The following is a 24,479-nucleotide window of genomic DNA, read 5'->3' as shown; positions in this document are numbered from 1 at the left end:
GCAGGCATCAATTTAAGCTGCAGAGATGACTAAAGTGTAAGCCTCTAATTGAAATTGCTCAGAGCACAATATGACAAAAAGAATCAGAGGAAAATAAGTGAATCTTTCCCCTAAAAAAATGACTCATTACCAAGAGACTGTTCTACTAACTTTTAACACAACGTTCTTTTGTAAGAGCTAGAAAAACCAAGGGTTCCAGAGGTCTCCACAGAGAAAGTGCCAGGGACAGGGGCATGCTTGTGTGGCTGGACCACAGAAAAGCACTGACCATTTGTGCAACAGTTAAAGATAATCAGCATTTCACCAGATCAGAGGCATTTCCAATTATATTTACAACTTCCACTGAGGAGGCAATTTATAACAACCAAACCCAGTTTTTTTAATACATCAGGACTTCATCCCTAGAACGAGCAGAAGTATCTTGATGCCCAACTCACAGCTCTTCTCTTTCTCAAGCAACCTCAACTATTCCAAGTCTGCTCACCAGCTTGGAAGCAAACCCTCAGCTGGTGAGGGGAGAGGGTCGGTGGCCCTGAGTCACTTGCTCGTGGCTGTGTCTCCTGCAGCCCTCTTGGTCGAGGCCATTTCTCTGGAGGCAGGGACTGGGGTCTGATGGGGAGGAGAAGGCTGAGTCAACACGCAGTCTCGAAGGCTGAGAGTTCTTAGACGTGGCTTCACTGCCGCTCAGCCCTGCCCGGCACCCTGTGAATGGGCCTTGGGGACATGCCCAGGGGGAGCAGGGAAGGGCGCGGTTTGGACTTGGTTGGGGGATGCTAGTAAGGAACCCCAAATGGCTTTCCTAATCTTTAGGTGCTTCTTCAACAGAGTTCTCTCCGGCCAGCTCGACGACATGTACTGGTGTAGCACCCAAGGTCTTTGAGAGGAGGCACCATCTTTCCAGAAGCTTCATATTTCTATAACTAACCGGTCTTCATCGTCGCTGCTGGTGTCACTGAATTCCACCCGGGTTTGCTTTCTCATTCCTTCCAGACTCCTCCTCTTGACGGTTTTAGAAGGGGCTTTGGGGGTTTCTGTGGGCTGCCCTGGGTTCGAAGGAACCACACAATCTGTGAATAATCCAGGAACGTGACATTTCTCATTGTCCTCTCCTGAAGGTGGGCAGGGAATAACCTTTCCCCCACACCTGTATTGATCCCTGGAAAGAAAAGTAGTCTTGTCTCTCCCTTCTTCTTGCTGTGAATTATTAGAACTTAGCCCTGAGGCTGGTATTTCAAGATGAGTTTTCCCAGTTGACCTCAATGCAACAGAACCTGAAAGTCTTTGTCCAGATGAAGGTTTCTCTGGCAGAGGCGATGGGGACGTGCTCTCTAGGGTAGGTTTTCTGTCTGGCGGGCTTTGCGCCAGGGTCTCCGTTGCAGCCTGGCTGTGGCCTTGTGGCTCTGCAGTGGGGATTCCCAGGGTTGTGTGGCCTGTTCTGGCCCCAAGCGAAGTACAAAGGGCAGCTGCAGAGGTAGCAACGTCGTCGGGGAAAGAGATTCCTTTGGAGTCAAAGGAAAAGGGCTCTTGAGCATTTGAGAAAATGCACGGTTTGGTAACTACTGAGACTTGTTCCTGGGAGAGAAGTAGCTGAGTCTCGAGCAACCCTACGTCAAGGCCTTTGCCTCGTGGTGGAAGGTTGTCCATAGCCGCTGCCAAGCGGGAGTCAGACTGTGGGGATAGGCCTGGCAGGGCAGCAGTGTTCGGAGAACTGCCGCCATGCTCACCAGCAGATGGAGAAATATCCTGCAACGGAGTGCAAGGAAAAAGAAATGGGGAGAATAAAGGTTAATTGGTGCACATACACACACACACAGAACTGTGGTCAGAAACACCGCCTTTAATGAAAACAAGGTCTACCGTGTGAGCTCCAATACGATGTCCTCAATAAATTGCCATTAATAATTAATTGATGCATTAGCTCAAGTAAAGCTCCTTGTTGAGACAAAATAGGTTGCTGAGATGGCTCTGTGCTTTTATGTGGCTTTGTTAAAAACAAAACCGCTCAATTACCCACCAGCTCTGAGCTTCCGATTTTAAGTCGCCACTGTTCACGAGGCAAATGTGTTACTCTATAGCATTTTAGGTTAAGCTTAAATTTTTTCTAGATTAATATTTTTCAAAATGTGGTATAGGTTAGTATCTCTGTGGTTCTCAACACCCCACAACCTGCTGGGGGTGCAGGGTCTCCTGGAACAGGGATTCCTGCCTTATGACAGTGTCTCTGCTCCATGCAGGAATTAATTATGTACAATCAACCATCAGAAATCACCCCAATGGCGTCTTTCCACGCAGAAGGTTTGGAGGTGATCACTGCCTTTTAGAACAGGAAACTTCGGCAGCAGACCTGAGCTGAGCCTTGCCACACTGGGCAACAACAAAAGGAGATGCATAAATATAGCCACTGGACAGATAGGCATGCTCAAAACCATAGTTCCCACCTCCACAGTTAATTTGTCTGTTTCCGTGACATTTCTTGAACTCTGACTAGGAGAGAAGGTTCCTGAGTTTTGTCTGCAGTACTTTTCACTCTTCCCTTCATTTCCACAACAAAGAGGTGATTCTGAGGAGGCGCAAGGTGGCTCTCCTTGTCGATTTAGACCTAAAAGGAGAGAGGCACATTTATACACAGCAGGAATCATAAAATAAGCAAAGAGCAGTTTCCCAGGAGAGTGTCTACGCAATCATGACTAGCTCTGAGCTCATCAACCCTCATCTCATGTCTCACATGGTTTGTATGAAAACGCAATTTACCTCAAACCAATTCAGAATTGGTCAAATAATATAATCTCTACTCCTACAAAGGAAAGAAATGACATAAATCAATTGCCAAAGTAAAAAAAAATTCTACAGCACTTATACTTTAAAAGACATTTCACGTGGCTTTTTTTCAGCAGCGTCATCTTCCTGATCATGTTTGATTAGATTAATTATAGATTGGCTTGAATTCTCTGCCTAAACAAGCGGGTGGAGAGAGTAGAACTTTCACTCTCCATCACTTACTGTCCGTTACTTTCTGCATCTGGGAGATAACCATGTCTTCGTCTCAGTTAGAGCAACGGCTAGCAGAGGCTGAGGGTTTTGTGTGGCTGTTGTAAATTGTGGTGGTAGTGATTGTTGCGGTTTGGGTGGTGGGCAGAAGGGAAGGAAGAGAAATGAACTTGACATCTCCCACAAAGCAGCATCTCTCTCAACTGCCCTTCCCTCACCCTTCACCATCACTCTCTCTCCTGTAACCTTGGCCTGGGATACAGGTTAAAAGAACTACAGAATTTCTGAGGGGCGTTTACCTCACAAGCTGAGGTTGGGAAAAACTCTTAAAATTGCTGTGTCAACAGAGAGGCAGCGTTAGCTCCACTTTCAAATTCTCTTTCATGGAGAATAAAGTCACACATGCAGCATTTTAAAAAGTCAGACCTTTCTACCCATTAGGAAAAATAGTAACCCCTGCCCACCCACTCATCTTTTCCCATTTTGGAGTCTTTTGGTATTTACCGCTTCCACTTCTAAAAACATGCTTTCATGACAGCTACTTCTTAAGTTGTTTCGGTTTGGAGTATAGCCTCCATCAGCACCACACATGTATACACTTCCTGTCCTCCCATCCTCCCCACAGTTACATAGCTATGGGGCCATGGTTTTAATATTGAGATGAATATTTGATGTTTACTTTATGATGTTTAGTAACATGACTTTCAGTGCTGAGCCACGTAGTTTACTGTGATTACTTTGACTTCCTTGCACAACATTGTTCTCCCAGGAGTTAATCATTATTTTGTTCTTTTTTGCTTAGTTTTCCATTGAGTTATTACTAAAGTCATCCCCCAACTCCCAACTGTCTAAGGTTTCTATCCACCTCATTTCCTTAGAAATAGCTCTCTTGAAACTTCCTGACACTCCAAAGGGACGGATGCTATCCACACCCAACTATGTCCCTGCACCTCCCTTCACCATCGTTGCCGTGATTCTCCTCTCCTCTTTCTGGGCTCCCAGAGCCCCATGACCTCCTTTCTCTGGTTTACTCCTTTGCTTTCTGGATGCAAAATCCCCAGGAGCTTCATGAGAAAGAGCACATGAAATAAGAGTGCTCAGACTTCAATCGACAGCTTGTCAAGGTAAAACTTTCTGAACTGGAAATCATTTTCCTTCAGAACTGAAGGCATTGCTCTGTTGGGTTCTAGTTGTTGAGAAGTCTGGAGCCAGTAGATTTCTGATTCATGATCCTTTGGGTGAAACCTTTTTGCTTTTCCTTCTCTGGAGGCTCTTGGGCTCTTCTTTGCTCTTAATACTGCTGTGGTCCTGGGTCTATTTTCATCCACTTCTGGCACTTGATGGGCCTTTTAAACCTGGAAATCCATGCCCTTCAGTTCTATAAAAGTGTGTAAAATTATTTTATTGCTATTTTATTTCCTTCTGTTTTGCCTTCTTTCTCTTTCTAGATCTGCTCTTATGAGATTATTGGACCTCCTGGACTAACCTCAATTGTTCTTCTCTTTTCTCTCCTATTTTCTATTTCTTTGGCTTTTTGTCTTATTTTGGGGACCTTCCCTCAACTTTAAATTCCAACTCATGAATTTCTAGTTCTGCTATTATGTTTCTTTTTTTTACTTTCTAAGAGCCCATTCTTGCTATCTGACTATTCCTTTTTTATAGCACCCTGTTCTTATTTCATGGATCCAATGCCTTCTCTTCTATCTCTGGCAATATTAAGAACTGCTGTTGTTTTTGTTGAAGTTTGCCTCTCCCTACATAGCCTCTCTTTCTTCCAAGGTGCTTTGTTTTAGTTTGTTTTGATCTCTCTCTTTCCTGAGGTGCCTCCCAATCTTAAAATATTTGCTCATATTTAAGAAACAGGCAATAAGAAAGCTGATGGGGAATCCTTTGCAGGTGCAGTTTGTCAACCACATGCCTCTCTGGAGGGTGACCTGGTTGCCCTGTTTAGGTGGTAAATCCTGATGTCATTATCTTTAGGTCTTCCACACGGGATGGCCAGTGTCTACAAGGAAGTCTCCCAATCTCCCCCCAGGAAAGTATAAGTCAGGCGATCAGCTTTCCAGAATCAAAATTTGGGAAGAAGATTGGGGGCTTCATATGCAGTATTATCCATCGGGATAAACCCCCTGTTTTTACCTCCCTACTGAGCTAATTGTGCTTCTTGTTCCCTCCATTTTGTATCCCCCTCGGGGGCTAAGCCCCTTGTCTTCTGCTGAGCTGGCGGAGGGGCATTGTCAACCTCTGCAAAGTAGGGGTGGGGTGGGGATTTCTGACTGCTTCTTAGTTTTTCAACCAATCTTCCTATTTTCAGCCCCACTGATGCCATGAATTTCTGAGTTTTTAGGGCTTTCCCACGGTTAGATCAGGATTAAGTTCTCTTGGTCTGCTGAATCACATCCCACTCACCCTCTGTGTTTCACCTTCCATAAGAAAGGCATTGCAGGGACCCTGGGGCGGGGGTTGGGGTGGGATGGGGGGGGCGAGACTTTGGGCTAAGGAACCACCCAGGGCAAGGGTAGAAGTAGGGTCATGGGCAAGGGGGCAGAATGCAAAACGAAAGTGGGGAAGTCAACAGGGGTCAGAGCTTACAGGGGGCAGGCAGCTGTGGTAAGGAGTTTAGATTTTATTCTAATTTGAAGAAACCAAGGAAAAGTTTTTAGCAGGGGTCTACATTTTTAAAAGACACATCTTGCTATTATCTGCAGATTAGCTTGTAGGGAGAGGGGAGCACAGGTGGGAAAACAAGGTTACTAGGGTAGCCTAGGGGCCAGAGGAGATGGCTCAGAATCAGGCGTGGAAGTAGGAATGGAGTAAATGGAGGGATTCAACTGATAAATATATTTGTTTTCATTCTCGCCTGTGAAAAATCACCAAAAAATAATAATGATGATAAACGTTTCTGTAGCCAGCTCCAAACACAAGCACCTGCTCTAAGTAGATGAAGCTGTGTCCCCCAAGTGACAAAACTCCCAGGCAATTCATTCAATTCAATGAAGAGGTAAAACCAATTAGTACAGAGGAAATAATCAGATTGGCCAAATGTCTTCCCAACAGGTTGTTTGTGTCTTTCAGCTTAAGCAAAAAGGTCATGTACCCATTTGACCAATAACTTCTGACTCAACTTTGAAAGTGAGGGAAGAAAAACCACTGATTTAATTTGCTTTTGACCCTACAGTCTACAGAGAAAAGTGAGTTATCTTTAATAATTGTGAAAAATGCCGAAATAACGTCACTGAAGTGTGTTAAACTAATACGGGTTATTGAAGAAGGATGCTAACTTGCTTTCAAATGAATGGCCCTTTTCAAAAAATAAGTAGCATCCTGGTCAGATTTTAAAGCACAGAATGTGATCCTGTTTAGCTTTTGCATCTCACTATACGAATCACTTCCTACATCTTCAGAAATTGCAGATTCCTCCGTCTTAATGCAATCTGGGGAAATCCAGCCGCTCTTAGGCGATTATGCGAACCTTATTAGAGAGACCGGCTCTCATCACAGCTCTCCGCTGTTCTGTTCTTCTCCTGATTAAAGGCTGGGTTTTTAAAAATTCTCCTTGGAAAGAATTGCCAAACCACACTGAGAGTAAGAGACTGCTTAAAGTGTTGTAGCAATTTTAAATTTAGCCATATCGAGAAGGCTACGGGAAACATAAAATAGTTAGAAAGAAAATGAAGTGAAGAAACAAAATAAATGAAACTCACAAAATAACCTCAGCCATCTTTTCATGCCAAGCCTTCTTTGGCTCTTTAAGTTTCTGGGCTTATTAATATGCTAACAAATGCTCAGCTCCAATAACATGATCTGAAAATACATATGAATTGATGGCTTTCTGTAGGTTGCCCCAATTCACCAAACCTCCATTAATCTGGATTCCACAAACTCTGAATTATAAAGAAAGGAGAAAATGGGTCCACAATGTTGACCTGCTGACCAAGCTGCAAGTATAAACAAAAAAGATATAGGCGTCATCTCCTAGATTATTAACTGGTTTGAAATTTAATTATTTAGAAGCATCATCATCATGAAAGGAGGCACCAGGCACTAGCAATTATTTAAATAAAGCTGGGCAAGATTCTGCAAGCAATCACTTTGTGGGCAGTTATTTGCTCACTTATTTCAGTATTTATTGAGCACTTCCTCTGTGCCAGGCACGGAGCTCACCACGGGGAATTCAATCACGGGTCCACCAAGGCTGACACACCCTCATGGACGCTACAGTCTGCTGGGGGAGAAATTCGGTAAGCAAATAATTGCACAAAAAATTCACCAAGCAAATGTGCTAATTGCTACAAAGGAAAAAGTGCGTGTATTATGAGGTGGTGGAACAGGGCCCTGCCCCAAACTATATGCAGGGAAAAGAACAAACTACACACACTGTAAAATTATTCTGACACTGCACCCGTTTCAGCTGGTCCCTCCCCAACAAGTCTGAACCATTCGTGTAATTACTCAACTGATGTTTTTAAAGTCCCCATTGCATGCTGGATATTATTCTAAAATTTTTAGGCAGTGAATTCACTTGCTTCTACAATCGTATTACCCTTTTTGTTTATAAAGTCTCTTTAGGAAAAAAAAATGATGGAAGGCTGATCGTTCCTCTCAGGCTACGAGATGCAGGATGTTGATTCCAATGAGGAAATGTTTCAACGGCAGCGAGCAGCGAGGAGCAGCCTCAGATCTCGCTCTACAGGCGGGGGCTCAAGAATGGACCAGAAAAAATAGATTCATCACATTCTAAGTACAACCTTGGGTATTTCTACACTATCCTAATGCAAGTTTTTTGAAAGTTTGCCTCTAAGTAATCATCAATAAATCCTTTGTTTCCAAAACCACTTTTCTTAGCGGTTTTTCATCCCCTGTCCGTTGCTTCGATGAAAGCAGTTAAGACAAGAGCTCTCCGTTGTGGAAATTTCTTACCTAATCTGTGTTTAGTGCAACGTGGTGTTTAAAAATCTTGCTTTAAGTTAAAAGTTTGATCATGTCCAGACAACAAGGATGTGCCTTAAAAACAGAGTAAAAATAGGATTATGAAATCATGTAAGGAAAAAAGAAAATGATTTTTTTTTAAATGCCATTTGAAACCTTAAATGCCCAGATGGAGCCCAGCTACTCTACTTAACGTATCATTCTTTTTAAAAAAGTTTCTCGTGGCTAAATGAAAATTGTATGTGCAGGTCTATTGCTTGGGACATAATTAATATACCTGAAACAGCGTCTCATCTTTCCTCAAGATTTACACCCTAGGATGAGGGAGAAATTATTCTGTTTCAGCAATTTCGGAGCATTATGACTTAACTAATAGCTTTGGGGAAAGAATTAATCCTTCTCTATTAACTCTGATGAGAAATGACTGCGGAAGGTCATTAGCTCCTGTCAGAGGAGGCTAGAGACGGCCACGAGGGAGAGAAGAGCCCTGAGGGGCCTCCCCACGGCTTCCCCAGACACCTCAGAAACGCACCCTGAGGCGAGTCTGTGCGGGAGCGCAGGAGAGACGGTTAGCTCGCCCGGAGGCCGCGGACAACCAGCAGAAGAAATTACTGCAGTAAACTGCAGTGAACAAGACAACGTCTACCTTTGTCCCAGGGATTTATTCAACCATCCCCACACAGTACTCAGGGATGGTATCTTTTACGTGTGTGTATCAGGTAAAGCTTTCTTTACAGAGGCCACTGTAGTCGCAGCTTCTCTGCGTTTCTGTTGCTGAGGTGAAAGGAAAGCGTTTTGATCACTTTTCTCCTCTCAGATATTTTCTCTAATTTCAGTGACTTTAAAGCATAGTCATTTAGGGAACTCAAAGTAAAAACGAAGGCCTAGGAATAGAGACGGATCATGGAAACTGCCCTGGAACAGTGTTGTGGTCTCCCGGCTCCGCTGACTTCCGGTTTTGTGCTTTTCCAGCAGCTTCTTTTCCCTCTTCCGACGTCCTTTGCCCAGAAGGACTTCTGCCCACCTCATTCATCCGGGCACACCTCAGCTCACAGCATCTTCCTGTTTCTAGATGGGTTCACACCCTCAGGATCAACTGAAGTTTTGTGGGGGGCATGATTAATCCCCAGCAAATAGTCTTTGGAAAGTTTATCTCAAAATTTGCTGAGGAAAATCTGTTTTGTGGACTTGTTTAAACCAGCAGTTGTCACAACATGGGGGTGCTACCGGCAGGTGATGGGTGTAGGCCAGGGACTCAGCTAGCCATGCTGCGATGCTCAGGAGAGACCCCTGCAGAGAACTGTCTGGCCCTAAATGTCAAGAGTGTCAAAGGTGAGAGAAACCCTGCTTTAAACCGAGGACCACAAATGCTGCGGGGACAAGGAAGTTGACACGAATGAGGGAGGCTGAGGGGGCTGGGGGTGGAGTGAGGTGAAGGGGGGTACATATCCAGCCCAAGGTGGCTGGCCCTCCTCGCCGGCTGACTGGCCGTACAGATTGTAGGGTCCAGTTTGCCAGGTCATTGATTTTTCAAGAGAAACTGGGAATTCAGACAGCATGTGTTTTTAAACATTGATAACCAATATCTTTAAAAAAAAAAAAAGCACTGTGCTAACCAACAAATCTGTGACCTGAATTCGACCAATGAGAGGCTAGTTTGTCACCCCTTGTTATTTAAGAAGCTCAAGTGCACAGATAATAATGGCAAAGCTTTCGGCTTCATCCAGGCTTTGCTCTTTGGCAGAGCAAATTTTTTTTTTTAAATATATATGGTTAGAAAAAGATTTATGGGAAATTACACTTGCTTTTGATAAGTAATCTGGTAGTATCTACTATCCAGCAATCACCGGATATTAGCTCCAGCAACCACTCTTTGGGAAACTGAGCAAGAATGTTTGCTGCAATGGTTGTGGTGGGGAAAATGTCCATCAACAGGGAGAGAGTTGACTAAATAAATTATGGTGCATCCATACTCCAGGATTTTATGCCACTATTAAAATGATGTATATGTACTGGCCTAGAGTTCGGTATGCACAAGATATATTGAGAAGAAAATAGCTGAGGATCACCGCCTGTGATACGATCCGTTTAAGTGCCTGTCCATGTTTGGATGCACGTGGAACGATTTGTAAGGGTGCGCGCCAACCTAACCGGGGACCTTAGGGGGCAGGGGCAGGGAATTGCCAAGGCTTTCCTTAAATGTAACTGTGTTACTTTCTCTGTTGCAACAAGCATGGTAATTGCTTTACTAGTTTGAAAGAAAATAAAATAAATAATATTGTCTCTAAAATTCAGATGGAAAATAAGGAGGAGGATCCCCAGACTGTGCCTGAGGGCACGCACGGGGAGCTTGGAGCCAAATCCGTCCCCTGAGCCGGGAATCAAGCGGACAGCTGAGAGCAGAGGCTGTTTCTTGGGCAGAGAAAAGTTGAAATGAAGAGAAAAGTAGATTTACCCATCTCAACCCATATCTAGAGGATTTCTGTACTATCCTTTTTTTTTTTTTTTTTTAAGTTTTGCTCCTTCTGGGTAATCATTTTTTAATCTTTTTCAGAAACCACTTTTCTCTGCAGTTCCCATTTCTCTTCTCTTTCTTTGATGACAGGCAATCAGTTCGAGAACACTTCACTCACTATTTTCTCCAGGAAAAAAAAAAAAAAAAACCCACAGTTACAGGGAAAGTATGCTTAAAATCCTTTGGTAAATTAAACATTTAGTCATACCCAGACAGCAAGAGAATGCCCTAAAATAAAGAAAGGACAAAAATAAACAGAGGAAGAAGGGAGACCAAATGAAGAAAAAAAGCTATTAATATTATTTGAATACTTTCTGTCAAAATTGAATCAAGAGCATCTACTTTATGGATCATGGCTCTCAAACTCTCCTAACTTTAAATGAAAATTGTAGAGGAAAAGTTCAGGCTTTGGAATCCAGTTGCTGAGTTTAAGCAATGGTCTCATCATTTCTTAAGATTTACACCCTGGGGAAGGAGGTGTTATCCTAGTTCAGCAATTCTATAAGCAATATTACTTAACTAGCAGCTTCAGGAAAAGAATATTTCCCTATTAATTCTGACAGGAAAAATTATGGTACCGAGGCATTAGCTCTAGTTGGAGAAGTGGGGAGGGTGTCAGTGGACGAGAGTGCCCTGGGGTTCAGGCTGCCATATTGTTTCTCCTCGGGAAAATATTTTGAGGTGTTCTGTGACAGAGAGGAACCCCAACGGAGACTCCACTCCTCACCTCAACCTCTCCAAGCCCCGCTAATGGCAGACTAACAGAAGTTGAAAGGCTAAAAAAAAATTTCTAAGCTACTTAATTTCAGAGAATTACATCACCATCTTCACATAATATGTAGCTATTCTACATCTTAAGCACAATTAGGGAAATCTTTTACCTCAGAAAGCACGTGTCAGAACAGTTCTCTTTACTTTTTTATTTATTTATTTATTTTTACAATGAAAGACAGCTGCTTTGATAGCTTTAGTCTCAGAGGAATTTTTCCTGAACTGTGTGAGTGGGGAAAAAAAATTTAGTTAAAATTTTTCAGTCACTTAAAAACTTAGGTACAGAATTCAAAAGAAGAGAGTCCAGTAAGAAGGAAAATAAATGAGACAAAGAGGAAGAATCAAAATGCCCTCCCCCCCTGCCCTGGAATTAAATACAAGTTCACTGTTAATAATTTAAGAAGCTGGAGCCTGGTGGCTGAGGTGGTATACAAGGTCGCTAGAGAAGAAAATTAGAACCTAATTACACAACGATCAGTGTTGTGGTAAATATCACGAACAGGCAGGTTATGGACTATACCTCAGGGACAACCAATTGGGTGAAAACAGATGAAAGTCGGAAGTGACCACCGGAGGAATCACTAAAATGCCACCTCACACAACCGCCCAAGGAGAGGCATGATGGCGGCAAAGCCTCGACTCGTTTCCTCAGAGAGACACGGCTGAGGACCCCCCAGAGGAACGGGAAAGCACGCGCACCGAAATCGAGCCACCTCCTACAGTATTTCTCTATCCTAATGCAATTTTCTGAAAGTTTGTCTCTTCTAAGTAATCATGTTTCATTTCAGAACTACTTTTCTCAATGGTTCTCATTTCTTTTCTATTTCTTTGATGAGAGGCAATCCATTTGAGAAGCCTTCCCTCGCAGAGATTTTTTTTTCCTGAAAGATGTTTAGTGGAAAGTCATGTTTAAAATCATTCCTTAAGTTAAAAGTTTGTGCTCAGATCTTGTTAGTTTGTACAGATGAGTGTGCAACCCTGATACATCCCAAAGTAATTTGGGCAGAGAATAAAAATCTATTTGCAAAGCCCCCTTGAGGGACTGGGGGAAAATGTAGAAGTATTAAACTTCCCCACCTGGGGAATTACCAATATTCTCACAAGCAATGGAGACTAACAATGTAGAAGGCCAAACCCTCGATCTTGGGGCTTGCCCTTAGGAACTTGTTATTGCAAAGGAGAGTCTAAGCCTACTTATAATTGCCTATGAGTCACCCCCAGAGAAACTCTTTGTTACTCAGATGTAGCCTCTCTCTCTAAGCCAACTAGGCAGATAAACTCACTGCCCTCCTTGCACGTGGGACTTGACTCCCAGGGGTGTAAATCCCCCTGGCAATGAAGGATATGACTCCTGGGGGTGAGCCTGGACCCGGTTTCATGAATTGAGAAAGCCTTCCCAACCAAAAGAGGGAAGAGAAATGCAACAAAATAGTCTCAGTGGCTGAGAGATTTCAAATAGAATCAAAAGGTCATTCTAGAAGTTATTCTTATGTGTTGTTATAAATATCCCTTTTTAGTTTTCAGTTTATTGGAATAGCTAAAAGGAAATACCTGAAACTGTTGAACTGCAACCCAGTAGCCTTGATTCTTGAAGACGATTTTATAACTATGTACCTTACGTGGTGTGACCGTGTGATTGTGAAAACCTTGTGCCTCACACTCCCTTTATCCAGTGTATAGACAGATGAGTAGTAAAATGGAAACAAAAATTAATTGATAAATAGCTGGGATGGGTGGGATGTTTGGGTGTCCTTCTTGTAATTTTATTCTTGTTTTTATTTTGGGGGGGTTGTTTGTTTTTGGAGTAATGAAAATGTTCAAGAATTGATTTTGGTGATGAATGGACAACTATACGATAGTACTGTGGACAACTGATTGTACACTGTGGATGACTGTAGGGTATGTGAATATATCTCAATAAACCTGAATTTTTTTTAAAAAAAGTTTCTGCCCAGACCACAAGCACATACTAAACTTCAGAGAGCAAATGGGAACATGAGACAAAGAGAAAGAACATACAATAATTGAAAAGACCATTTGAAATCTGTAATGCCAAGACTGAATCAAGAGTATCTATCTGTTGAATTACTTCTCATTATTAAATGATTCTGTAAAAGACAGTCCATTTCTTGAAATATAATTGAGGTATTTGAGCGAGCTCACTTTTCCTCAAGATTTGCATCCTTAAAAAGAAGAAATTGATTCATTTCAATGATAATAGCTGGGAAGAAAGATCTTCCCTTCTCTCCCTCATTAATCCTGATAAAAGAAAAAAAAAAAAAATGACATGTTAAACTGGAACCAGAAAAGAGAAAGAAAATATTGGAGTTGTTCTGGTCAACACTGGTTTTCCAATCACCTTAGGAAAGCACTCCACGTGCTGTCTCTGTGCAAAGATAAGTGTGGAGGGTTGGATAATCCAGCTCTTCTCTCAAACCTAAGTTACGGACTAGTACAAGTTACTTTGACAAGGACATCAGAGAAGAGAATAGAGGGATGTTTTTCTGTTTTCATACATGCAGATAGTCTATCTCATATGGGATGTAGGTAATATTGTTTTCTTTACTTCAGAACTTCCATTGCAATTCTCTTCACTTTTCTGTGTGATAGAGGAAAGGCAAGCGGTTTGGAAAACAGAAAACTTTCTTCCACTCAGGTTAGTTTTTCTAAACAATATTAATGGAAGAGCCAGTTTAAAAATAGTTCAGTAATGTAAAAGCTTGCTCATGTACAGAACTCAATATTATTTCTTAAATTCTCTTTAAGAGCAAGGGGACTGAGATAAAGGTAAAAGGATAAAAGCTGTACAAAATACTCTTAAAACTTTCATACCAAAATTTCCTCAAGAATTTGAGTGGCTTATTATATGTGAGGTTTTCTTAATAATGAAAGACACTCAACTGGGTGGACCATGCTGTCACTGAAATCCTTTCAACTTGGCTTCGTCTTTTCTCAAGATTTCCGCCTCAAAAGAAAAGTACTTCTGTACTGTAGTCCTGTAGCAATGGAACTCAAGTGGTGTTTTTCAGCAAAAGCCTCTACGTGGTTTCTATGGATTCTTGTAAGAAATAAAGGGGGTGGCAGTCATGAATTCTTTCAGACCGAAGCAGGGAACACAGTCTCGAGTCCGCTCTGAAGAGCACAAGGGACTTGAACCCCAAGGTCTCGGGAAACTTGGGAGCTGAGCACCGGTAACAAACGGGGACGGAGAACTAAGAGGAAGGGTTGGACCCAGTTCTTAGAGAATTCTGTGAAGTTAATCTTTTGTCCTCACACTGGCTTTAGAAATTCTCTCTCTTATGATGTGAAACTTGAACTATGAGAATTTTTTTTTTACTTCTGGAACTCACTCTCAGACTCAGTAGCTCCCGTTATCTCCTGCTAAATTTAATCAGTCTGCTTAAAATGCATTGGAGATTTAACAGCTCGGGTACCCACAAAACCAAACACTTACCTGGAAATACAGAAAGGATTACAGGAAACAGAATTAAAATAAAAATTAAAAGAAAGAAAGAATACTGTCCCAGAAATATCTTTTAAACCTACCAAACTAATTGGGAAAGCTGATTTCTAGATTTTTCTTTTTAAAGAACAGCAGTTGGCCTGTTGGAACTGCCCAGAACACCTACTCCTTCCGACATCTGAAAAATCTTTACCCCTTTCCTGATGATTTCTACTCCGTCACCCACCAAGGGAGCCTGTTTTTCAATTCTAGAGCATCAGGGGAAGGAAGATCCATGCTCTGACAGAAATGGATGGTGGCCTTGAGCTTTTGTCTGGAGAAGCGGTCAACAAGTTCCTGCAGCCAACGACCCCCGCTGGAGAAGGGATGGAGGAGGGAGCAGAGAGAAATCTTGAGGCAGATGCACAATTCTACGCAAATGGTATACAGAAGCTGAGGCATGGATGGTGGAAAGAACAGGATAAGAAATATGCAAACCTTACTAGAGGGGAGAGAAGAAAGTTCTAGAGACAATTCCCCTTGAAGCAATTATAGCAGCCCTCTACTGGGAGTGGTCTGGCAGAGGCCGCACTGCTCTTTCTACTTTGTTATTTTCTTGAACGAAAGACAGTCGATAAGATTACTTCAATCATATTAATCACAGAGCTTGCTTAAAGGGCTCCCAGAAAGAAGTAATTAAACTAAGTATGTAAAAACTAAGGTCAAATAAAAAGAGATTAAAAGCGGATGTGGGGGAGAGAACTAAACCTTAAGCAGTTGTCATCCAAAATTTATTCAGGAAATCTTGACTTATCCTTAAAAATATGTTATTACTAAATTCAAATCAGAAAAAGAATACACAGCTTAAATTACCATTGAGTAAACGAACATAATGGTTTGAAATAAAGTAGTTTACACTGTTTCTATGAATGCTGACAGAAAAATAATAGGAAAATTGCATGAACATCCATCAAAGAATGAGGGCTGGAAGGCAGTGGATCCTGCTTGATTTTCTCATGATGGCCCTTTATGACAGCTGGAAAACAGTCAATGTGGAGGAAGCAGAAGAAAACTGCAAAGGGGCTTAAACCCCAACGGATGCTGTACCCCAGGAAAGAAAACTGACAGCTGGCCAGAGAATGAAATAATAATTACAATATCCCGCATACTTTCTACCACTTCAAGGAGTTTGCAGATTCCAACCTTCAAAACTTCTATTTTGAGAAATTATTAGTCTATACTACCTCAGATATTTCTCTCAGGCAGAGAAAAAGATGGCTATCCATTTTCCTTGCAGAATATCCTCCAATCCTGTGTTCACTGTGACTCACTGTCAAATATCCTTCATTATTATGAAAGTTCTCTCAGGGAAAGAAATCTGTACCCAGCTTCTAATAAATACAAGGGGGAGAGGATGAGAGGAGATGAAATAGCATGAGGTAGATAATAAAATCTAAAATAGCCTCTATACAAGTACCCTGTATATAAGATGGTACAGCTCCACTGATTACACCTTCTGAGTGTATTTCCTAAGCCAGACTGGTGCAGCTTTGATGTGTTCTCACGCACGCATTTCAAAGAGAAAGAAAATTAACCCTTTGTCTCCCATTTATGAGCTTTGAAAGAAAGAGAATGGAAGTGGCTTTTATAAATGGCGAAGGGATGGCTGAAGACCCTGGACGCCCCCCACTCCGTCTTCCCCGGGAGGGGGTCCTACTGAGAGGCCTCAGGCCCTGCCAAGGAATCACCTCACCGACTGAGATGCAAAGAGAAGCAAAGAGAGAGAAAGATTAAAATGGACCGATTTCAGGGGAAATCTGGGGATCGGGATGCTCAGCCTGGGGGACCCACTTTCCACACCCCCATGAAGAGGCCATCAATGAAGTATCTGAATAACAAGCAGCCCAGAAATCAGCTGTATCATTAGCAGGGCTCCAGACTTAGCAGGGAGAGGCAGGAACCCCCAAATCGGGAGTAAGAGTGGAAATGGATTTGCAAGAAAGTTGGGGGTGAGTTTTCAAGCATATGAAGGGCCCAGGGAGGTCTGAGGCCTGACTGCTGGGCCGCAGGGAAAGGTTACCAGTTAAATTTGAATTTCAGGTAAACAACAAATATTTTTAGTATAAATATACCCCGTGCAATATTTGGGACATACTTATACTAAAAAAAAAAAAACATTGTTTATCTGAAATTCAAATTTAAGTGGGTGTCCTATGCTTTTATCTGCTAAATCTGGCCTTAGGGTGGAGGGGCAGGGGGCGCTGGTTTGGGGCTGACTGTGCTTAGAAAAGTCCTCATGCTGTTGGGTCGGGGGCCCCTGCTCCTTCCAGCAGCTCAGGCACCAGCTGCCGTTAACCCAGGGCCGGCTGGGGGGTCCTGGGTTGATTTGGGATGAGTCATCGCTAACAACTAAACATCCCCGGGGGTGGGGTGGCGGCTCTGCCTTCGAGGGTCACTCAGGCACCTTACAGATCCCCCCAGCATGGCGCTGCCCCCAGCCCTCAAAGGGGTCTCCACAAAGACTAAGGGGCAAAGGCCCACGGGAAGGCCAGGCAGCGACAGGGAGAACCAGCATCTGGGGCCCGTCTGTTTTTAGAGAAACTTTAACCACCACCTTGCAAAACAACCTTCACAGAGTCTCTTTTGAAAAATCATCAGTCTGTTTGCTCTCGGAAGCGTTTCTCCCATTCCTGTATGCACAGGGACCCCAGGCTGTCCGCTTCCTTCCCCAAACGGTCCCCTACCCTATACCCACCAGGAAAGAACATCACGTACAGTCCATTAAGATGAAGCTCCTTTCCAGGTGAAAAGCCTCGGCCTCTAGTAAACACAAGGGCGAGTGGGAGAGAGGATGAGGAGGGCGGAAATGGCCTGGGTCAAGAGCGTTTGCAGATACAGCCTGCATTTCTGAACGACACGGCCTCTCTGCGGTGGTTGAAGATTCAAGTACATTTTCTAAATGGGAAAATATTACACCCATAACTTCTCCCTCAAGAAGTTTTTAAGAGGGGGGAGAAAAAATAGGCTAAGCCCATTTTCTTCTCCTTTTGAGCTGGAAGGAATAGAAGAATGCAAACCTTTGCCTTTTTTGTTAAACGTACTTCACAAAACGACAGGAGTTGACTCTTTTCCATTAGAAACATCTTTTTCCTGTTGGCCTGAGAGCAGAAGGTCCACAAGAAAATGGTTGCCCATCCAGAGGACAGAGAAGAGCTCCTTGAAGGGACAAATCAAGCAACAAGGAAGGGCCTTGTATATCCATTTCTCCTGTACCCGGCTGAGGCACGAGAAGTGGTAAAGAACAAAAAGGGGTGTGGGGTTGGAATGGCAGGTTGGCTGGGCGAGGGGCAGACCTCAGCTTCTGTGCTCATCATGTGGCCACATACAAACAGGAAGAAAAGTTCAGCCACCTCAGGAAAACCTTCCACCTGTGGGGGTTCGCTGGCAGGCCCAGAGGAGAAACGAATCTGCAAGGAACTTCAGAAGGACTCAGGAGGCCACAGCCTAGAGCCAGAAGAGAAGGGATTGATGGTGGCCTGGATAAAAAAAAGTCAGTGTCCTACATCCTTCCTGTCAATTCTAGACATTTTAAATCTTGCTATGCAAAAACAACCTTCAGAATTCTATTTTTTTTAGTCTATTTGTCTCAGAAATATTTCTTCCTAAATGTGAAGACCCCAGGCCGAGCACCACACCCCCCCCTGCCTTGTGCTCGCTGCGAGGGTCTGGCATGTGCTCCGTTACGATGAGGGTCTCACAGGGGAGAGAGCTGCGCCCACCCGCTGATAAACACAGGGAGTGGAGAGGGGAGGGGAGTCGACGAAATAGCACGGGGTAAATAATAAAATTTAAAACAGGCTTCAGTGTGGAAGTGTACCCTGTGGTTCTTTAGTTTTTTATAGGTAACATTTCTCCTCTGATTATAGATTCAGAGTATATTTCTCAATGAGGATTCTAATGAAATTTGCATCATGTATTTTCAAGAAAAATAAAAAATAAAGTTACTTTTCCAGTCATGTTTTGGTTCCGGGAAACCTGGAACTGATCCCTGCAGCAGCTGGGACAGAGTCCTGGGCTAACTTCTTTCCAGAAATACGACTTACCCTGCCTCAGAGGGGTAAGCGAGTGGGGTGTGTCGGGCAGCGTGTGCCCGAGGAAACCCGTGGGAGAGCGGGGAGAGGGCAGGCCCTGGGCACCCGGCAGGGGAAGGCGGGCTCCTGTCGGGTCAGGCTGGCGCATCCGTGTGGTTTCTCCTTCCTTCTGTCTCGGGAGAGGCGAGGCTGGACACACAGACACCCGAGAGTGGGACTCCTCCACCGGAGGCACACAAATGCCCATTCCGGTCCTATGAGAATTGGAAAGGCCTTGAGGGAATTCTTTAAGGGACTCTGCCTGATTCCTGCCAGGCCTTCGGGAAAAGGAACTTTTGTCTGGTAAAGCAAAGCTTGTACAAGGGAACTTCAATATTGATGGAATTTGAGGTTCTTTGATGGGAGAAGAGGCGCGGCTGGCTGGCTGCTTTCCTCTTCTCCATTGGACACCATCATTTATGAGAGCCTTGGCTTTGGCAGAATTTACATTCTTGGCTTTTCCTGATCTCCCTGGGGCTCCTTGTGATTTGGTGTTTGGTTTTGGGGCTCTCCTGTGGTCCACTGGGGAAAGAGGCCAGCCGTGTCCTTGCCATGCAAATGTGACTCATGCTGTGCCAGGAGGGGCCAAAGGCAAGCACTGGGGCACCCGTGTGGCAAGATGGCGGCTTGTGAGACGCAAAGCCACTCGTGGCTGAGCCCATCCGAGCCAGCCACAGTCCCAAGCTCTGTCCGGCCCCAGAAAGTGAGAGCCAGCAAGTCCAGGACGTGCCAGAGAACATTCACGGTGGTTCCGTGACTACTTCCTGAGCGTCTACTCTGGAGCCGGCGTGGTTCAAGGCATGAGGACATGCGGTGAACACGTTAGACAAGGAGGACAGATGGGATCAATGAGAAAGCTCAAATGATCATTGAGCTCACAACAGGAGCAAAAGGAAAATAAAGCAAGTCACCCTGAGCACAGTGACAGGTTTGGTGGGATGAGAAGATGGGCAGCCGGTCACAGAAGACCCCATCACTCTTGGCCAAGCTCTTATGGGGCCTCCCACCCGGCCCCGCCTGGCCCTGCTGCCACCCGCCAACCAGAGTCTCTTACTTCTTACTGGAACCTGAGTCAGATCCCCTCCTTCCCTGCTCAACACCCTCCAGCAGCCCCGGAATCCTACCCTTTGCTCTGGCCTACAAAGCCCGTGAGACCTGGCCCCGCTCACCCTTGCTCACCAGGTTCTCAACACTGGCCTCAGGGCAGTAACGTGCCAAGCTGCTCCCTGCCTCAAGGCCTTTGCACCTCTGTCTCCACCGTCCCTCAGACCTGGTTCCTTCGTCACCCTGACCCAGCACACTCCATCACATAAACCTGTTCCTCAGGCTTGTAAAGAAAATGGTCTAATTGCACCTGCACACAGAGGCATCACCGTAAGACAGCTAAGAACTTGGACTCTAGAGGCAGGCAGCAGAGGGTTAAACCCCGCCCCTGCCACCTGCAGGCTGTGTGACTCCGTCTCTGTGCCTCAGTGTCCCCAACTGTAAGCTGGGAGAGATGCTCATGCTTCCTCCAAGGCTGGCTGGGAGAATTCAATGAGCTGACACCCCAAGCCTTGAGCGCGAGGTCTAGGAAAGAGAACTCCAAAATACGTGGGCCGTCACCCCCTGAGCCCTTCTCACCATCGCCAACATCATCAAGGATCCAGTGATTTGTTCGTGGCTTGTGGCCCTTCTCCCTGCAGCTGGAATGTCGGCTTGAGGCAGGCCAGGGCCCTGTCTGTCCAGCCACCAGGGTTTTGTCCAGCTTCTACAGCACCTTATGTGACACATCACAGGTGCTCAGTAAACACCTGGTTGAATAATGAATGAAAACTAGTCTGGTCCAAAACTCCTGCCATATGCCACTTTCCCACCTCACACCTCAACATCTCAAATATAATCCCCACACAGAGATTCCCCCCTTTAATGCGCTTATAGATCCTGGGGGCTCAATAAAGGGGGGACTTAGTGCCCAACACTTCAGTGGTCCCAGAACCAGAGAGGACTCCAGGGAGGATTCACAGTTGGACAGGCTTTACCAGAAATCTCCTTTTCTGATTAATTCCCAGAAGCTCTTCCCTCCTGCCCCCACAAACGAGATCGATAATGATTTGACTCTTCTCCACTATTCTCCCTGATTATAATCATATTAAAAACCCTGACTGTTTTTTTTAAAAACTCCATTTAATGTCAATTTGCATTCATCAAGGATTTTTTTTCCCCTTTAAAGGGGTAGTTCTTCTTAAAGGCTAAACGTGCGTTTGGAAGGCAGTGTGCCCCGTGTCTGAGGGTACTGTGATGGAGAAAGGGCCCCGTTTCTGCAGGGAGCCCCACCCGAACGGGAAGCAAGAGAATCCCGGTTACAAGTCGATCCAGGTTGGTGTGTTTCTCGTGTCAGTTTCACTTCTCCCTGTCACACACACTAGCAATTTTCTTTCAAGGTGTACAGATATATCCGAGAGCTCTCCCTGGGAGACCAGTGGGATGTACTCAGAAAGAGCAGGAAAATAGATACAAATAACGGGACATTCTCATGGCGTCATGACTGAGTCCCACGCCCGGTGCGGTGCAAGCAACAGCAAGGTGTACTTATGACAGTTGCTACTGCAGCTCACCGTATAATTTGAGATTTCTTCAGTGGGCGACAGCGGAAAAGGAACACGGACCAAACGAAAGTGTCAGGGACGTAAACCAACCCCCTCCAGATGCCCGTACCTGGGATTGCTTGGTTGGAGGAGACCTTGTTTGCTACGACAGGGGTGGGGGCTTTAACCAAAGCATCTGAAAATGGAAGAACTTAGAGAGAAGTGCACATCCCAGGCCTGTAAGCACAGACTCGGGAGTTCAGTAGCAAGAGTCTGCAGGTGGTATCGCTTACTTTTTTTTTCTCTAAGATTTCAAAGTTTTGCATGTCATTTTTTTACCCCCCCCCCTTTTTTTTTACTGTGCTGGGGAGTACAATAATGAATCAGCTTTCATTATTGCTTGGAGAGTTCATGGTCTAGGCACAAAGGGAAAGCTTGGCAAGTAAATATTTCTAGCAAATAGCATTACTGGCATGAATACTAATTAACATTTTTCCTTTTAGGGAAAACATTTTGGGCTGCTTTCACTCTATGTCCATAGACCACTGTGGCAGAGCAGGTGCATTTCCTCCTTATTTCTTGTCCTTTTTCTCAGTAATAAGAACCTCACTCTTCTGCAGAGGTACATGGCTTCTCTGCTAAAAACTACATTTCCCAGTTTTCCTTGCAGCCAAGTTCTGTCCAAAGAGACATAAGAGGAAGTGACAGATGCACTTCCCAGGTCATGCCCTTAAAGGAAAGATGGGTTCCCTCTCCTTCCTACCAGCTGGAATGCAGACCTAATGGCAGGAGCTGGGGCAGCCATTCTAGACCACAAGAAGGAAAACCTGCCTTGAGGAGAGCAGAGCAGTAAAGAGAAGGACCCTGGATCACCAAACCATACTAGACCTGATGGTTCACAAAATAAACCTTCATCTCTCTCGTAAAGACTGTTATTTTCCCTCTTGGTAAGAGGACACAAAATTTTATCAAACTTAATTAATACTATGACAAAGAGAGAGATGATAGTGTAAGAGCCTAAACTTTTGGCTATTTCCTAAATTTAGATTGTCCCCGTATGACCTCCATGAATTTCCCATGTCTGCCAACCACCAAGCATTAAGCCTTGGCAATTCTGTTATATCTGCAAATTAACAGGACCAGGGATCAGCAAACTATGGCCCACAGCCAAATCCAGCCCTCCACCAATTTTTATAAATAAAGCTTTATTGGAAAACAGCCACAACATTTACATATTGCCTCAGGCTGTTGTCCCACTACAGCTACAAGCTTGAGTAGCTGCAGCAGAATCAGTGCAGCCAGCAAAAGTTGAAAAACTTTCCTTCTGGCCTTTGACATAAAAAGTTTGCTGACTCTTGATCTGGATTATTTAACTACATAACTATGTTTGATTAACTCCCTTTTTTGTGTAAGATTATTTTAAAAATAATCTGTAAATACAAATAAATGATGCCCTCTGATGGAAAGCTGGTATCACTCGCTGGGACAACACTGCAAATTAACTATTCATAACTATTGTCCCCCTTCTGGTCAGCAGGATCCCATTGCTGCTACACACCCTTCTAGAATAGTCTTCTTCCTGCCCCCCACAGCCAGCAGTGGCCTTGCCATCCTGCTCTAGCTAGAGAGCTCTAAGGGGGACACTGGGAACCTTCCAGAAAGCTTTTCAAAGGCCTCCCCCATTGGGCCTTGGGCCCCTCTCCTGACCCCTGCCTGAAACACAAACAACTTGCCTGGAAGTGAGTAGCAACCTTCTAGCACAAGGAAACCTATGAGCTTGATGTAAGTTAGCTATTGCTGAGAAACAAACACACAGACCAGCAAACAAACAAAAAATGTATATGGTTACCTTTGTTACAGTGTATGAATGTATGTATAGGTAATAGGATTAATATGTATATACTTATGTTTTATAATTAAAATCTTAGGTAATTATTGTGATTAATATGTATATACATATGTTTTATTATAATTAGAATCCCTTCAAAGTCTCTGATTTTATAGGGAACTCCCTCAATGACTACATTTTGAATAAAAAAATGCTGTCTAGAAAGCCGCATTAGCCTGAAACAATGACAATCAGAGTTGGTTTGCGACACTGATATCAACTGACAAAATTGGTTTTAAACTAGATGATGGGGGGGACCTTTAACACAAACTTAGTCATTATTCTTGAGCATATGAGATGCAGTTATAAGCACCGGATGTTGTTGTAAACAAGCCTCTTAAAGATTCCTTTAAAAAGCAAAATAGGACATGTTTATCTTGTGGAAATTGCCAGCAGGCACAGAGTAGAAATGAAAGAGACTCTCCTAATGTTTGTGAATGGGTGCTTATGGCTGTGGATAAATTTCCATGATGGTCTGTATTATACTCAGCTTTTAGAAGTACTAAAAGTACTAAATCTCAAAAAGCTGGGATGAAAGTGAAGATGCTGTGTTCCGGAAAAGTCTATTAGATGACTCAAAAAAAATGTTCCAGCAATGACGAAGATTCTGATATCAAAGATGCGTGTTACAATGTCAGATAAAATTGCTTTACGGAATGTGAGCAGAGAAATAGTACCATCAACCTAATACTTTATGGGATGCATGATTTAAATGGGACTATGCAACCAGAAAAGTAAATTAAATACCACTTGATGGTTTATATTCAGATTCGCCCCCAAACCCTTTTCAATCTTTGTGCTGAGAAAGTAGGGACAGCTTTACATTGGAACATAAGTGATAAAGAGCTGCATTTCATAACTCATAGATAACTGGAGTCTGGTTCTTCGGCGAGTGGGGAGAAACTTTAAGGAGAGACACAGGAAGCAATTAAGCAAAGAGGAGGTTTCTGGAGAAGCATAGCCTCAGGCTGAGCCCACAGGGAGCTCTGGAGTGTGAACAGCTTCACACAGTTCGTCCCCACCCGGAGGCAAAAAGCCCGGGATGCTGTATGCCCACGTCAATTAGTCGGCGGCTGTGCCCTCCGCCCCCCACTGTGTGTGTATGTGGGGGTGGGGGAATAACCCCTTGGGCATCTCGAGCCAGGGACCCCCGTCTGCTCCAACTGCTAACGTGTATGTAGCACGAAGCACGGAGAATGTCCCTTACTGACTCCGAGCAACTCTTTGACCTCATCCAACAAGGAAGAAG

The 24,479-nt window shown here is 44.0% G+C and overlaps 1 protein-coding gene across 4 annotated transcripts in view; it reads right to left on the bottom strand.

The window, feature by feature from the left end:
* Window positions 1-308: 308 nt before the first annotated feature.
* The window catches only part of ZNF831 (zinc finger protein 831), a 97,232-nt gene continuing 73,061 nt past the window's right edge, over window positions 309-24,479 (bottom strand). For all 4 annotated transcript variants that reach the window (XM_037811866.1, XM_037811864.1, XM_037811862.1 and 1 more), the window contains 2 exons: window positions 2,439-2,599; window positions 309-1,743 (listed from right to left, as the gene is read on the bottom strand). In XM_037811866.1, the coding sequence (XP_037667794.1) occupies window positions 907-1,743; window positions 2,439-2,599 (998 nt within the window). In that variant the 3' untranslated portion in view covers window positions 309-906. The remainder of the gene's footprint in view (window positions 1,744-2,438; window positions 2,600-24,479) is intronic.

This window comes from Choloepus didactylus, chromosome 19 (assembly GCF_015220235.1).
Source record: "Choloepus didactylus isolate mChoDid1 chromosome 19, mChoDid1.pri, whole genome shotgun sequence".
NCBI classification, from domain to species: Eukaryota; Metazoa; Chordata; class Mammalia; order Pilosa; family Megalonychidae; genus Choloepus; species Choloepus didactylus.
This window is presented reverse-complemented; position numbering and strand designations above follow the sequence as displayed.